At 34.7% G+C, this 15,075-nt stretch overlaps 1 protein-coding gene across 7 annotated transcripts in view; it reads left to right on the top strand.

Moving 5' to 3' along the window:
• Positions 1–484: 484 nt before the first annotated feature.
• Positions 485–15,075, top strand: part of LOC125665187 (ankyrin and armadillo repeat-containing protein-like) — a 41,405-nt gene continuing 26,814 nt past the window's right edge. For 2 of the 7 annotated variants that reach the window (XM_056152093.1, XM_056152097.1), the window contains exons 1-10: positions 485–585; positions 1,954–2,185; positions 2,389–2,613; positions 3,479–3,652; positions 3,893–4,327; positions 8,096–8,203; positions 9,324–9,492; positions 10,434–10,614; positions 11,501–11,729; positions 14,903–14,932. In XM_056152093.1, coding sequence (XP_056008068.1) covers positions 1,972–2,185; positions 2,389–2,613; positions 3,479–3,652; positions 3,893–4,327; positions 8,096–8,203; positions 9,324–9,492; positions 10,434–10,614; positions 11,501–11,729; positions 14,903–14,932 — 1,765 coding nt within the window. In that variant the 5' untranslated portion in view covers positions 485–585; positions 1,954–1,971. Of the gene's footprint in view, positions 899–1,953; positions 2,186–2,388; positions 2,614–3,478; positions 3,653–3,892; positions 4,328–8,095; positions 8,204–9,323; positions 9,493–10,433; positions 10,615–11,500; positions 11,730–14,902; positions 14,933–15,075 lie in introns of all 7 variants that reach the window. The other 5 variants (XM_056152095.1, XM_056152098.1, XM_056152096.1 and 2 more) reach the window with 3 other exon arrangements.

Raw genomic sequence — 15,075 nt, forward strand, 5'->3', positions numbered from 1 at the left:
ATGGGCTAACTGTATTGGCAATTTGTAATTATACATAATTGATTATAATCATCGTTTCAGGTCATTGATTAAAATTTGTTAAAAAAAAAAAAAATCATATTGATGTGATATAAGTAATTATACAATGTATGGTAGTTTTGATATGCAAATATTTATAATGTGTGATTACAAATTAGGCCTAGTATATTTTATTTTATAAAAGTTTTTAGTACAAATTTAGAAGTTCATGTTTGCTTTAAACAGTCATGCGATATGTCAACAAAAATATAAACTTTACTCTACATAACAATATATAATCGCAGAAATGAGTCCACATGAAATTGTCCTCCAATCGGAACATCACTCTGGAATAGGCCGAGTGAGTTCCGATTGATAGTTCTCATGAAGTATATACTAAAGTAAAAAAAAAAAAAAAAAAAAAAAAGGGGGGGGGGGGGGGGGGGGGCGAAAGTGACGAGAAACACTTGCGAGATTACTCGAGAGTTAACGAAAGTGACCAATCAAAATTTCGCTTTTATTTGTACATCGTCGTCGACACCAACAGGTTGTAGAAACAATGAATTAGACACTTTAACAAAAATGCAGGTAAAGTTCTTTAGATGTATGTAATTACAAAACTGAGACTTGTATCGAGGTTAAACAAATATTGTCGGTATGTTTAAAAGGAATGCCACAGCCGAAGAAAGGTTGTTTTCACAACGCAACACCCCGTAACCGAGGACGCTCACCGACATGGTAGGCAGTTTATTATTAGCTGTAGCCGGGGATGTTTTATTCAGTGATAATCTATGAACAGCGGGGATACATAGAATGGAAAATAAAGTTATAGCATGTTTTATCATGTGTGCGGTTTTCTTTGAGTGTAATATGGAATTTCCCCATGTTTGATCCAGGAGAGGTAAGCTTGATTATAAAGTTATATCTCGTACACGTGTGTGTATAGCCGTGTTAGGTAATATCAGATTAAATCAAACAATGTGTCAACAAGATAATATTTCTGTTTGTCAACTCTTTTTTAAAATTTTCACCGTGAACTTAATACTCGTATTACAAAATTTTCAATTTATACATAATCTGTAGTTTAGTTCTTGCCTATATGATACAGTATGGATTAATTGCAAGCATAATCTAATTTGAGGTCTCACTAGATCAATATATATATATTTTATCTTTACAAGCAAAATCTATAATTTACACATTCATTATAGTATAACCAGACATCAGTGATGCAGAACTGAGGTTTTTACCCGAGTTAATATTCACGTGGGTGCAATATAATAGATTATATATATGTGGCGGTCAGAGAAATAGGTTCTTGAAATCGCTGGTGATACAGTTCAGATGGCTCAGTTGGAAGAGCACCTGGCTAGATATACAGTGGGCCCTGAGGTTCATATCCAAATCTGGTCCATTGTACTTTCTCCTTACTTGTTATATTTATAATTTAAGTGTGCAGTGTGATATCATATAATGGACTGTAATGATCATTATCTTAATTAAGAATGCATACATGTGTAGTGATACTGCAGACCAAAAACAGAAAAAATATAGATGCTTCAGTTTGCCATATACTAATTGGCATGGTAAGACAAATTATTTTGTTTCTATGAAAACTTCACCAATTAAAGCTCTGATTAACAGTATGTCTGGTACTTACAGAAAAATTAACAGCTTTTTCATGAACATTGCAAACATTTATGAATATAGCATATGGTAAAAATTTAAAGAAAAACCAAACTCTAACCTGTTAAGATTGTAAAACTCAGGTGTGTATATGGAATTTTCTCTCCTCCGTCACCATAGTTGATCTTCGCAAATGGACCAGTGGCTATAAACTGAATTGAGTAGAATAACAGAGAAAGTACTATATGTCTGTACATGTATTTTCAGGTACTATAGATAGTGTCATGTCAATCATGAGTACTATATATATGTATATACGTGTATTTTTAGGTGCTATAGATAGGTGCCATGTCGATCATGAACGCTGGGACCCCCCAGCCGGGGGAACAGACGGATGAAGCCCAGCTTCAGGCCAAAATGGAACGCATGGCTAGCACGTACTTTGAGAAATTCTCCACCCCTGCGTTCAGAATTCAGGAGTTGATTGGCTACCACAAAAATCACTGGTTGCTCTCAGATGACTTCAAAATGGCTTACGATCAACCAGTAGGCCTCATTAAAGGCAAGTCATACTATATGTCATTGTGGTCAAATAAATTTTCATGCCTTTGTGTAAAATGAAGACAATTGCTTTTTAAATGACTGATGCAATCATACATACAATGTACATGTATGTATAATTTTTGTAATGAATATCAAGAAATTTCACGTTTTGTATATATGAGATTTTTATTTGAATTTTATGATCATCCTTTTAAAATGTAGGTTTGAATCCCTTAAACTCCAACGCTTGTGTTCTTATGATACCAGAGGATCCAATTTTGGATGAAAATGATATGCACTTGGATTATCGTGAGGTGCACCAAGTAATCCGAGAGCTGACATATGGGATTTATGTGCTGAATCAGACCCCTAGTATATCGCTAGAGGCTCTGTACGACCAGGGCACGAGTTGCAATCTCCCCCCGGCATTCATGGATACACATATTGGTACGTATGTTCAGAATGTATGCAGTAGTAGTAATCGAGGTTGGATTAGGTTGTCTACAAAATATAAGAAGTTCTGATTTATATGTGGCCACTAGAATGTGTGTGTCCCTTGCCGTATGTGCCCACGGGCGCAACAAGGACTAGGAAGGAAGAAGAAGAATGTGTGTGTTAATGTGTTCATGCTTTAGGTCTTTGTCATTTTCATTCGCTTTTATCAGATGGATGATAGAATGTGATGTCTAATTAACCTCCAAATAAATAACAACAGGAATGCCAATTTGGAAAATGATTCGGATATTGACAATCATTAGATTATTTTATATAAATATTGCACGTAGTTTAGGGTAACATTGACAATTTTCACCCTGAGAAAACCTTTGTCAACCAAGGCCTATCTGAGTTGACAATGGTTTACCGAGGGGGGAAAATTTTCAATGTTTACCGTCAACTATATGCAATATTTGTTTTATTATACTGAATGTTGTGTAAACAACAAAGCAGAAAAACTCATGTCTGTTGACATTTGATCATCATCAATCACTGTTATGGGATATTTTGTATATCAATGCAGGTATTAGCGCTGATTACAAACTCATAAACGACGTCGTCTAACAATCTACGGCAAACCATACTCACATAAATTTGACACAATTAATATGGGACAATTGTTATATGACCCGTTGTCAAGTTTTGTTACCCTTTGCTAGATACTATCACCCTGGAGTGCGTGCTTTCTGTTCTCAGAGGGAAATATGTTGATGTTTTTCAAATGCTTCTCAACCAATCAGATTTGAGTATTATACACTAAAATATAATATCTCCAATGATATTTCCTCAGCTGTGAACCCTTTCTCTTTGTGTGCAGGTCAGCTGTTAATCAGCGTAGATTACATGATGAAATCCCTGTGGCACGGGGCGTACTTTCCCAAGGAAAAACGGACAAAATTCAACGACAAATGGAGGGAACACTTTCAAGTCTCAAAACAGAATGGAAAACCTGAAAAAGAAAAGTCATTTCTGTCGGACTTCACCAGTCACGGTATGCATGGTACACTTATCAAACACTAGTTATTAATTGATCAATTTATTTCCAAGATTATTTTGTGAACTTATACCGTTATTTACTGTTGCAGTAAATAAATTTCTACCATAGATTTGTGAAAGTGCATTGTGAGTTGTCATATGTTGTTTTTATGATGACAGAGAGTGCTTGCCTGATTGAAAAAGCAGGTATCCATCACAGAATTGTGCATAACCATGTTGATACTGTGTTTTCTAGGTATGATAGACATAGGAAAGGACCCCGACTACTGTGATGCCTATAACGACCTACAATTCGATAATGACGACGATCCAGATATGATCAAGGAGAGGATTCACTTCATGAAACACGTGGAAGACATCTGTATGCAAATGACTCTATTTCAAAAGAAAGTGATGCACGAGAAAGATATTTACATGATGGAGTCTGATATGACGATTTCTAGCATAGTTCGACTTCTAGACGATCGAATAAACCATGATGATTATGAACGTGTCAATACAAGACTTCAGATGCATGAAAATATGCTACGTGATAATATAACCAAGAAATTAGAAATTCGACGACAACTTTTTGTTCTGAAACTAGTGAGTTTTTTAACACCTTTCTTGATTGGAATGAGGAAGAGGATGAAAATCCCAGACCTGACCAGATTCCTTCCAGATCTCTCAGGTAATGGTGTTGATAAAGCAAGAAGTACCTTTCCTCTAAATGTCATCAAGAGTTTTGAAAGTAATTTTGTTATCATAAGATAGGCAGTATATGTGGGGTAGGGGTGGGAGATAGGCAGTGTGAGTGGGGTAGGGGTGGGAGATAGGTAGTGTGAGTGGGGTAGGGGTGGGAGATAGGTAGTGTGAGTGGGGTAGGGGTGGGAGATAGGTAGTGTGAGTGGGGTAGGGGTGGGAGATGGGTAGTGTGAGTGGGGTAGGGGTGGGAGATAAGCAGTATGAGTGGGGTAGGGGTGGGAGGTGGATGAACAACTGGTGGAAAGAAATGTACCAATAAAGGGCCCATAAGTACTGGATAATGGGAGAAAAGTGGAGGTGAGGAGTAAGGGAATGATGAGACACCCTCTGTTTCTATGGAGTGTGATAAAGCACCAGCTGTTTCTCTGTGGAGTGTTATGTATTTCTATTTAGAGTATGATTGAGTGTCATGTAAATGTTTGTCTGGCATTGTTTCGTGCCGGTTATTGGGCCGTTCTTGGTGCAATAATTTTGACTACTGATAACTCCATTTACCTGATCAAGATATAGGGCTCACAGCAGGTGTGACCGGTCAACGGGATGCTTACTCCTTCTAGGCACCTGATCTCACCTCTAGTATATCCAGGGGTCCGTGTTTGCCTAACTCTCTATTTTGTATTGCTTATAGGAGTTATGAGATTGATCAATGTTCGTTATCTTTGCCTTTCATGTGTGTATATAGGTGTATATTACATGTTTCTTACAAATTATATTAAGTGTTGAATATTGCTAAGTGAATAAATAAAACGTGGGAGAATCCATATTAAATTTGACTGGTCAAAAGGAGATCGATGTTTGTAAACTCCTTCTAGACACCTGATCCCACGTCTGCTGTGTGCATGGGACTGATTTATGAGATTATTCTGAATCATTGTTTGTTATCTTACTTTTTCATCGATTATATTAATTATCAATTAAGTTTATAATAACATTTTAGTTTAAGTCCCTTACAGTGTGAAAATTTTGTAATTCAAGTTTGAATAAAGTGAATATTAAGGTATAACATTTTATTGAATGGGGATAAAAACATCATACCTCTTGTCAGACACACTTAGCTTGGAATATAGTGTTACAAGCCCAGTAAACAAATATGTATTTAATGAAGGGTAAATACATTATATTTGTTGACAATACCAAATGCTCTTTAAAGAGACATATATCCCTTTGTCATATTGTTGATAGTTTAAACCACTAATCCACAAAGGTGCTGACAGATATACTTTGATTTGGATCTGCTAAGGGGGGATTTAAACAATTCGGTCACTAGTTAGCAAACATGTTAGATGCATGAAATGGTGTCAGATTTTTAGCTTGCCTTATCTTTATATGCATTGATTTATTTGGTATGTTAAAGATACTGAGTACCTGACATTTCCATTCAGGAAGTCGGCAGGTTGCTTGATATTTTTTCTTTGGGCTTTAATCATGTTGATTGTTGTTGATATATAGATATGAACAGGTTTTTGAAACATAAGAAATTTCAATGATAAAACTAAAAACTTTTAAAAGCTAGGAATCAATAGACACATATTGTATTAGCTGCAATAATGTAACCCTCTCCAATTTTTTTATTTTGACTTTTTCAAAAAATCCCCCCCCCCCCCCCCCAAAAAAAATTTGGGAGAGGTCTACATTATTGAAGCTAGTATTGTATGAAAGGTCCCATATATTATTCCATAGAACAGAAAACTGTTATTTCTAATGAGATACATTATGAATACTATTAGATAAAAACTTGAAGACAAGAGTGAAAATAGCAATTTCTCTGATTTATAAGTAATGCTGCGACTGATCAAGCATTGGCAGTGGTTGATGCTGGCCTATATATATCTAGAGACTATGCACCAAAAAGAAAGCATATAAGATCTGGAAATTATGTCAATGAACATAAGAATGTTTGATTAAATATGGCTGCAAGAGCTGGTATTATTTTAATCAACTTCATTCAGAAGCAATGTGACGTTAATGACGACGTATTACACAGCCTCAGCACTCAGAAATTGAATTGTTCGTTGACATCAAATGTTCTAAACAAAACCAGAACAAACTGACCCAATTTATTTTTAAAATGTAAAAAGAGAAAATTTATTAATACATGCAGTGCGTGTAGATGTTTTTTTTTAAATTTTGAAATGTGTATGATTCTGTTTATCACAGTTTTTGGCTTATAATCTCAAACTCGGGATGTATATTGAACATTTTTACGAGGTCCCCAGACATTCAATATGTGAAGAGTAAACTGTATAAATTCAGCAATGTAAACTTGTTAACAATTGTTTTAGAAATAGAATCAGGTAAGCAAAATAATAAAGATAGCATAGAGTATTCTTTATTGTATATTCATAGCTGCAAAAACAACTCTATTTCCTAAGGATGGGTACTCCTGGTGTGTAGATTTTTGAGGTGTAAATTATTCATAATTGGTGATTTGATTTAGAGGAATTGTTAATTACAAGAATTTCTATACAATATTGATATGTATATACAAATTTATCAGTAGAGAACTTACCAAACTTGTAAGATTAACATTCAATTATTATAATTACTAGTATACATTGTACACATATACATGTATGTACAATCATGTCTTTTCAGAAATTCTTTAATTTCAAAATTAATTATTACAGGTATCTTTATTTCATATTCAAAATTATTTTAATGTTTATATACTTATGTCTACTATTGCCATTTACAATGTGCACAATTTTATAATAAATGCAATCAATGATGCTATATGGTACACTAAATCAATGATTAAATTAATTAAGAAATAGATTTCATTATTGAAAATACACGCGGGTATACAAACTGCCATGTTTCATGCTGGCATACTTCAAGAAGCGCATTTATGCTGGCATGAAGCATTGCACTTCATACCCTCATGTATTTTCAAAAATGAAGTTCAACCTTCTACTTTTATTTCTGCCAGAATTCCCAGCCATTAAAATAGAGGCGCTATAATCATCAAGAATCAAGCACACATTGTTCACAACTGCAGTGCATTCATGAGGAAATAACTATCATTACAATTTGTATATATCAAAAGCAAAAACATTGGAAATGTAAATATATATTAGAAATAACTTGATAACAATGATATTACTTGCCACAAAATTGAAGATTCTGAGGCCATGCACTTACTAGTCATATATATATATATAACATATGTAGTTTTTGGCCTGCACAACTGTCTGTGGCAAAATAAAAATTTTTTTTCTTAATTAAGTGAATGGACTTCGATTTCTGCACAAAAGTTTTCAGGTTTGGTGTCCTTGTGATCTTGATCTTGATTTTTGACCTTTAAGCAAAAACATGAGGGTCACAACTTTTGAGCTAAAAATGAGACAGCTTTGAAATATATCCAATATAGACTTACATGTAGTCTAATGGATGTTAAAATCCTTGTGACATTAGGCATGCCCAACTGACTGGGTGGGTGGGGGGTAGGCATTCATGGTTTATTTTTCATTATTCCTTTTATTCCTTATTCATTTTGTTATATCCATCATTTGTATTTTCAGTTGTAAGACTGTCATTATTCAGAATTTAAATCAGAAGTTTGAAATTTTTATTTATTGATGTTTGCCAAACAAACAAACAAACAAAAAAATATATATATAATTTACCATTTGTAAAGATACTAGAATGTTTGATAATGAATTGCTTTACTAAGATAAAAGCTAATTATTTACAGAGGACCAGTGTAAAACAGAAGAGGAACTACCGCCCTTGATGTTGGGGGAGGACTTCAAATGCAAGAATTTTTACCCCGACAAAAACAAATACTTCCATCTGCATGGAGGTATGATTGCATTTGTACATTGCAAATTCTTTTTCTAAACAAAGGTTTATATCTTTGTTAACTTAAATAAAGTAAACAATAATTATACCCCACGTAACGAAGTTGTGGAGGGTATAATGTTTTCGACCCGTTCTTCAGTCTGTCAGTCCCTTTTTTGTCGGCGCAACTCCTCTGAGACCGCTCAACAGAATTTCATGAAATTTTGTAGTTGATAAGGACACACTGTGTAAATGTGCATATCCCCAAGAAATCCTGTTTTAATAATTTTTCTGAGAGTTATGCCCCTTTTGAACTTGAAATTTTGAGTCAGTTTGTCCTGTTCTTGTCAGCGCAACTCCTCTGAGACTGCTCAACAGAATTTTGTGAAACTTTGTAGTTAATAAGGACACACTGTGTAAATGTGCACATCTTTTAATAAGGACACACTGTGTAAATGTGCATATCTTCAAGAAATTCTGATTCAATAATTTTTCTGGGAGTTATGGCCCTTTTGAACTTAGAATTTCGAGCCCATCTGTCCTGTCCTTGTAGCAATGCATAGCATTACCATTCATTATGGTAATGACATTTCGGAAGGTCGGTGGTCTCTTCCCAGGTACATTGTATCTGCATGGATTCTCTCTAAATCCACCAATAAAAACTGGGCGCCACCAGATAACTGAAAAATTGTTGAGTGTGGTAGAAAACAGCAAAAAATTCAATCAACATGTATTTCACATGATGTTGATGATTTCAAATTCAGAATGCATAATGATTATATTGTAAATCTAAATCATATAACACAAAGGCAGAGATATTTTTCCCAAGTATTACTCTCTCTCTCTCTCTCTCTCTCTCTCTCTCTCTCTCTCTCTCTCTCTCTCTCTCTCTTAGCAAATGATGTGTACTACGTACTTGCGTTTAGGCAGCCAGCTACGCGTCTGCTGATATCTAGTATTTATCGTGACTTTATGGTACTCTGTAGATATCATTCTACAGTAAAAAATGTGATAAGGTGTGTTGATGTGATTTTTTGTTTATGACGCTGTGCTGTGTATGATATACATACGTGTATATATGTGTAGCTTGTATGTGAACACAAGAAATAGTATTTTCATTTACTGCACTAAATTTTTGACAGGCATCAACATAGATTTCGAAACAGATGACCCAGAATGTCCACCAAAAGAAGTTCTTCTCAAATACTCAGAGATCTTGACAATGGCAGAGAAAGGTTTTCTCAAGGTCATTTCCATGGAAACCATTAAAGAGCATTATGATGTGCCAAAGGTCGAAATCGGTGGAAAAGAGTAAGTCAGGGTTGTAAAGGAAAATCTGGCAGTTTTAAAAGAATCGGAACATTAAACCCTGAAGAAGTACATAGGTACAGCTATATAATCGCATTTCAGCCCAAAAACATCCAGGTGATGGTAGAAATTTCTAAAGGTGCTGTTTCAAAGTTAGTGCCATTAGGCTCATTTATGTTTTAATTATGATGACACTGATATCTCAATTGATATGCCATGATTTCATCAAACTTGGTATGTATGGTAGCTTCTTTCAATAGAAAAATATACAAAAAGACTTTTTTAAGTTATCAGTTTGGTGTTGTTTGCTGCATATATATTAAGGATTCTTTCTTAAAGCAAATTTGCTTTAAAATTGTTCTTTTCATTGGTTTATTTATTTTTTTTCGTATGGGGGGGGGGGGGGGGGGGGGGGGTGCTGAGTTATGACATCATGCACACATATGTATGTATTCATCGTTTTGGGATATTGTTCTATTGCACACTTTGCAATCTTTGTTCTTTAGTATGATGAGAAAAATATTAATTTTACTCCTTGCTAAATCTACTGGTATAGTTAATTTTACTGTTTGTGAGATGATTGAGAGACAGATATTAATTAGTATTATTTATCAATTTACTTTAACATGTAGAATTACTAAGATATTTATCTTGATTTTGATCCTTTTCTCTCTCTCTCTTTTACTCTGAGACTCTCCCTCTCTCTCTCTCTCATTCTCTTACTCTCTCTCTCTCTCTCACTTTCTCCACACATCTTAATGTTAAATCTTCAATTTCTTAAGCAGTTCTTCAGATTCCTTTTCCATTCGCAATTCTTTTCTCCCCCCCCCTCCCCCCCCACTTATTAACTTGTCAAAAATGTAAATAGGAAACTGTGCATCTTCGTGACATGTAAATATAAGGAAACATAACGCGCCCGCTGACTTCATCCTTTACTGTTACAGATACTACATGATCTTCATGGAGTTTGAGACGTTCTTTAATCCACAACAACCCCTCTGGATAAAATCCTTCAACCACAAGTTGACAGTGGACCTGGAAAGAAAGTACCTCCCCCTGCAGGACACGCCCATGTGGGATGTGTTTATAAAAAATTTTGGCAAGAAAAAGACAGGGAAATTAAAGGTATCAGTATATTAAGCATCCGGAACACCTTGGGCCTTTCATCGAAAAACACTGTTTTGAGGTGTTTCGGATGTATATTAAGCCCAGGTGATGCATTCAAAAAAAAAAATCAAATTCTTCAAATGTCAAGGATGCGTACAGTAGCGAAAGTGCAAATATATATTATCAACAATTACAACTTTGTATACAAAAGCCACCTGCACTAAATGATTTCCACGATATTAAAAATTGTCTATTGTTGGTGAATTATAAGTAATTTTCGTACAGTTTTGGATGGCTGAGTGAAATGTAAACAATGAATTCGTACCTAAGATCGTATCCGTTGTTCTGCATTTTATTTGTAGCTGTCAGTTCAATTCAGAGATGTTCAGTGTTGTTGAAGCAATAGTCTGCTGCAGCAGCATTTAAGGCATTTCAAAAGCAATCAAAATGGATAAGTTAATTTTTGTATCGATGCAGACAAATGAATTAATTAGATATGATCTACCTGATTGGACCCTCAGTTTTCAGGATTTTGATACGATCTACCTGATTGAACCCTCAGTTTTCAGGATTTTGATACGATCTACCTGATTGGACCCTCAGTTTTCAGGATTTTGATACGATCTACCTGATTGGACCCTCAGTTTTCAGGATTTTGATACGATCTACCTGATTGGACCCTCAGTTTTCAGGATTTTGAAGCTCAGTTTCGCTGATTCTTTTCAGAAATTTATCACATTGTATGCATTCATGTACTTCATTTTAAAAATATGGCTGGTTTTTTGAAAACATATCTATATATATATTTATTGCACACGTCTGAAGCCCATGAATTTGGTACTTATAGTACTGTAACATCAAATGACATCACTACAAGAATGACAGTATTGTTTGGGTATTTCAGGCTCAAATGACAGGTCCACGTGCTGCAGCCATTAGAGGTTTGGTCATCGTATTTGTCCACATGTGTCGTAAGACTCTGGGCCAGCAGATGTCACGGTTGACCAAACAGGATGAACATGGTCTGTCACTTCTTCATCATGCGGCCATGAACAATCGGCCCCAGATAATCGTCAGTTTATTACGACAGACAGTCGACATTAACTCGAGACGTAACAACATCCTTTCTACAGGTAAAATCTGAACTTATTTCATATAATTCTATTTGTTTTTTAAACTACTACATGTGTATAGATATAAATTATATTTCAGTATTTATCTCAATTATCTCGAGCTTTTAATTTTCTTTTTTGTTATTATTGCTTTTTTAAGAAGGAAAATAAATCTGTTTTCTTATAATGGTTGATGGGAACTTATATGCATATGATTTCTTTGATATTTAGAATGGGTTTCAGCATGCAATTATAGAATACATATTTACATAAGATTTTAACTTCAGTATCAACAAGTGGTTAATTTCCACAACAGCATTTGATTGCGGTGCACAATTGTCTCTTACCGCTTCAGGTTCTTGTGGACAATTAAAGCCAATTAAGATATGTAGAGTTATCCAAAAATTTTGTGAGATAAATTTCATCATTGATAATAAATCCCAAATTTGATGACATATTTCACACAAATTGATGATCTTTTTCCTAAACAGGAGTCCAAAGTTCAGGAAGCAGGAAGGGAGAGCCTAAACGCCCGGTTCTCCTTGATATTTGTAAAGTTTAATGTTTCTCCATCCAACCGACACTTAGAACATTTCTTTGATATATATTTTTGTTTCATCTCCAACTTTCCATTTATGTTACGTTTTTTTCATCTCTAACTTTTTTTCTCTTTTTTTTTCAATGTATACCAAGACTTTTGAGTCCACTGGCTGAAAGGGAACCAGTTTATTAACATTAAACTAATATCAAATTAATACACTATTTATAGGTTACTATATGATCATTTAAATGTTTAAATAGGAAAAGAAAAGTTATACTGTTTATACAGAAAATTTAATTTAATGCTGAAATGTCAGTTGTAATTGAGAAGGTTTACCTTTCTAGATGTGCTTACTGTATAGGGGAATAATTTCACAGGTTGTAATTTTCGCGTTTTTTTTTTCATTTTAGACACACTCGCGGGCTCATAAATTCATGGATTCGAATCACTATAAGCCCTCTTCCCTTTTTTTTAAAAACACATTGTGTATCAAAGAATGATAAAAATATTCACAGTTCCTAAATTCACGGATTTGTTTAGACCGTGAATATAGTGAAAATTTTTACCGCGATTTATTTCCCCTCTATACAGTAATTCATATTTATGTTGATTTATTCCAAGATTTCAATGCCATGATCATATGGTAACTGTGGGAACATGCATATTCTAAAAATATGCTAACTGATAAAGCAGCTAGATTCAAGCTTTTCTCTTCTGTTACAGAAGTTTCTTGGTATTTACTTTGTTGTACTGTACGAACATTCTATTCCAGTTTCTCCACTTTTCTACTTCTAGTGCTTCATCCCAAAGAAAATGTCTGTCCTTCCATTGATGGGCTTAATGTTGTCTTGAGAAACTCAAGCTTATAGTGCACAAGTGTGTCTGCAAATCCCAGCTTAGATATTAGTGTATCAGTATAAAACATAACCATCAAAGCTTTAAGCCAAATCATTTACCTGCAGTACATGAACATTACAATTCTCAATGGTGTGTGATTTTGAATTTTTCAAATATATCAAACATCCCTGGTCCCCTCATTTTGAATTGTGAAGACTCAACTTGAATACTTGATTTGAACTTAAATAGAAAATATCTAAAAACAAATCGACATTCAATCACAGCTTCTTTGACAATCAGCTACCCACCTGTATTAGTTCCTGAAGCAGAACATGACAATGGTTTCTTCATCATGCATAATTGTTTCCTTGATTTTTACTCAGTGGTAAAGAAAGGCAGCATGTACCAAGGTAACAGCAGTTGATTTGCGTTCTTGTCATTTTGTCCACTCTTGACCATTGGTCTTGCAGTCCACAAACAGATATCCCACAGGACTTCAGTGTTTTTACTCCACTTTTTTAGTCCACAAATGATCAGTTTTATTGATGTTTTTGATAGAGTTTGTGGAGTGAACTCACTATAAACTGTCTTTATCAGAATGAGTGTATTTGCTGAAAGGGGTAGGTGTATTTGACATCCCAAAATCTACCAATGAAGTTCCATCTAGCTTTTAGCTAATCCGAGTCATGTAGGCTCCAATGAAGTTCCATCTAGCTTTTAGCTAATCCGAGTCGTGTAGGCTCCAATGAAGTTCCATCTAGCTTTTAGCTAATCCGAGTCATGTAGGCTCCAATGAAGTTCCATCTAGCTTTTAGCTAATCCGAGTCATGTAGGCTCCAATGAAGTTCCATCTCGCTTTTAGCTAATCTGAGTCATGTAGGCTGGGGTTACTATATTCTCCTTACACATCAAAATTTGTCAGTCATCCGTATTTATGCACTGTGTTTATGTCATTTTTTAAAAACTTTTTTTTATTTTATCCAGTATACAATCACACCAGCCACAAACTATATATCCCCAGATGACCTTCGAATCATGTCTCCGTCCAAGAAGGCATATAATTAAGAAATATAGTGAAAAATAGGGTAGGGTGTACAAAAAATTGTATTTTCAAGAACCACTGTAGCAGAAAAGCTAAAATTTGCTTAAAAGTTTCCTTTTATACTGCAGATTTAAGTTTGTTCAAACCCCTTTTCCCATTACGGGGAAATTATAAGGGCAATGTCTCAATAGGGATTCAGATTTCTACATACATTGTAGGGCCCTGCATGTTAAGAAAATTCTTTAAAAATCTTCCTCTCATTAAAACTGCAAGGTTATTGTCAAAAAATCTTTGGGTACTTTAAATTCAATTTTGATCACACATACATTATGACCCTTACAGCTAGATGAGGGCCCAGATAGAGGTTTAATATTTTATATATAGAAATATGAAAAAAAAAAAAAAAAATTCTCAAGAACTACAATTTTGGCACAGTCTGTGAAAGTGAAATGCTAACTTCCTGATACAGAGTATATTAAGGTTATATACTAGCTCCCACCTTGTACTACTGTGGTGAGGACAGGGCCCTGAAAGACACTTTAAACTTTTATGTAGGCTAGTACCTCACAGTACATGATACACATCCTGATATAAATATGCGATATACAGCACTCGGAATCATTCCAGGTTTTGAAAAATTTAACTTACAACTGTATCACGGTATCGTACTGACGACACGATACTCGTATCATGCAGACTTGGAATGTATGTAAGGATCGATATATTGCGTATTGTTACACCTTTAAATCAGTAATTATTTCTCATTCTAATCAGGGGAGAGGGAAAGTAGCAGAAAAGCCACAGGTATTATCATGTTCTTTGGTGTAAAATCCGGGCATGCTCAGTCACATTTCCCAGCATGCATTTCTTCAATTCAGCATGAATATATCACAAATCTAAGATGGATATACATGCAGTAATTACATTTTATGACTTTAAATACCATG

Source organism: Ostrea edulis, chromosome 10 (genome assembly GCF_947568905.1).
Source record: "Ostrea edulis chromosome 10, xbOstEdul1.1, whole genome shotgun sequence".
Lineage (NCBI taxonomy): Eukaryota > Metazoa > Mollusca > Bivalvia > Ostreida > Ostreidae > Ostrea > Ostrea edulis.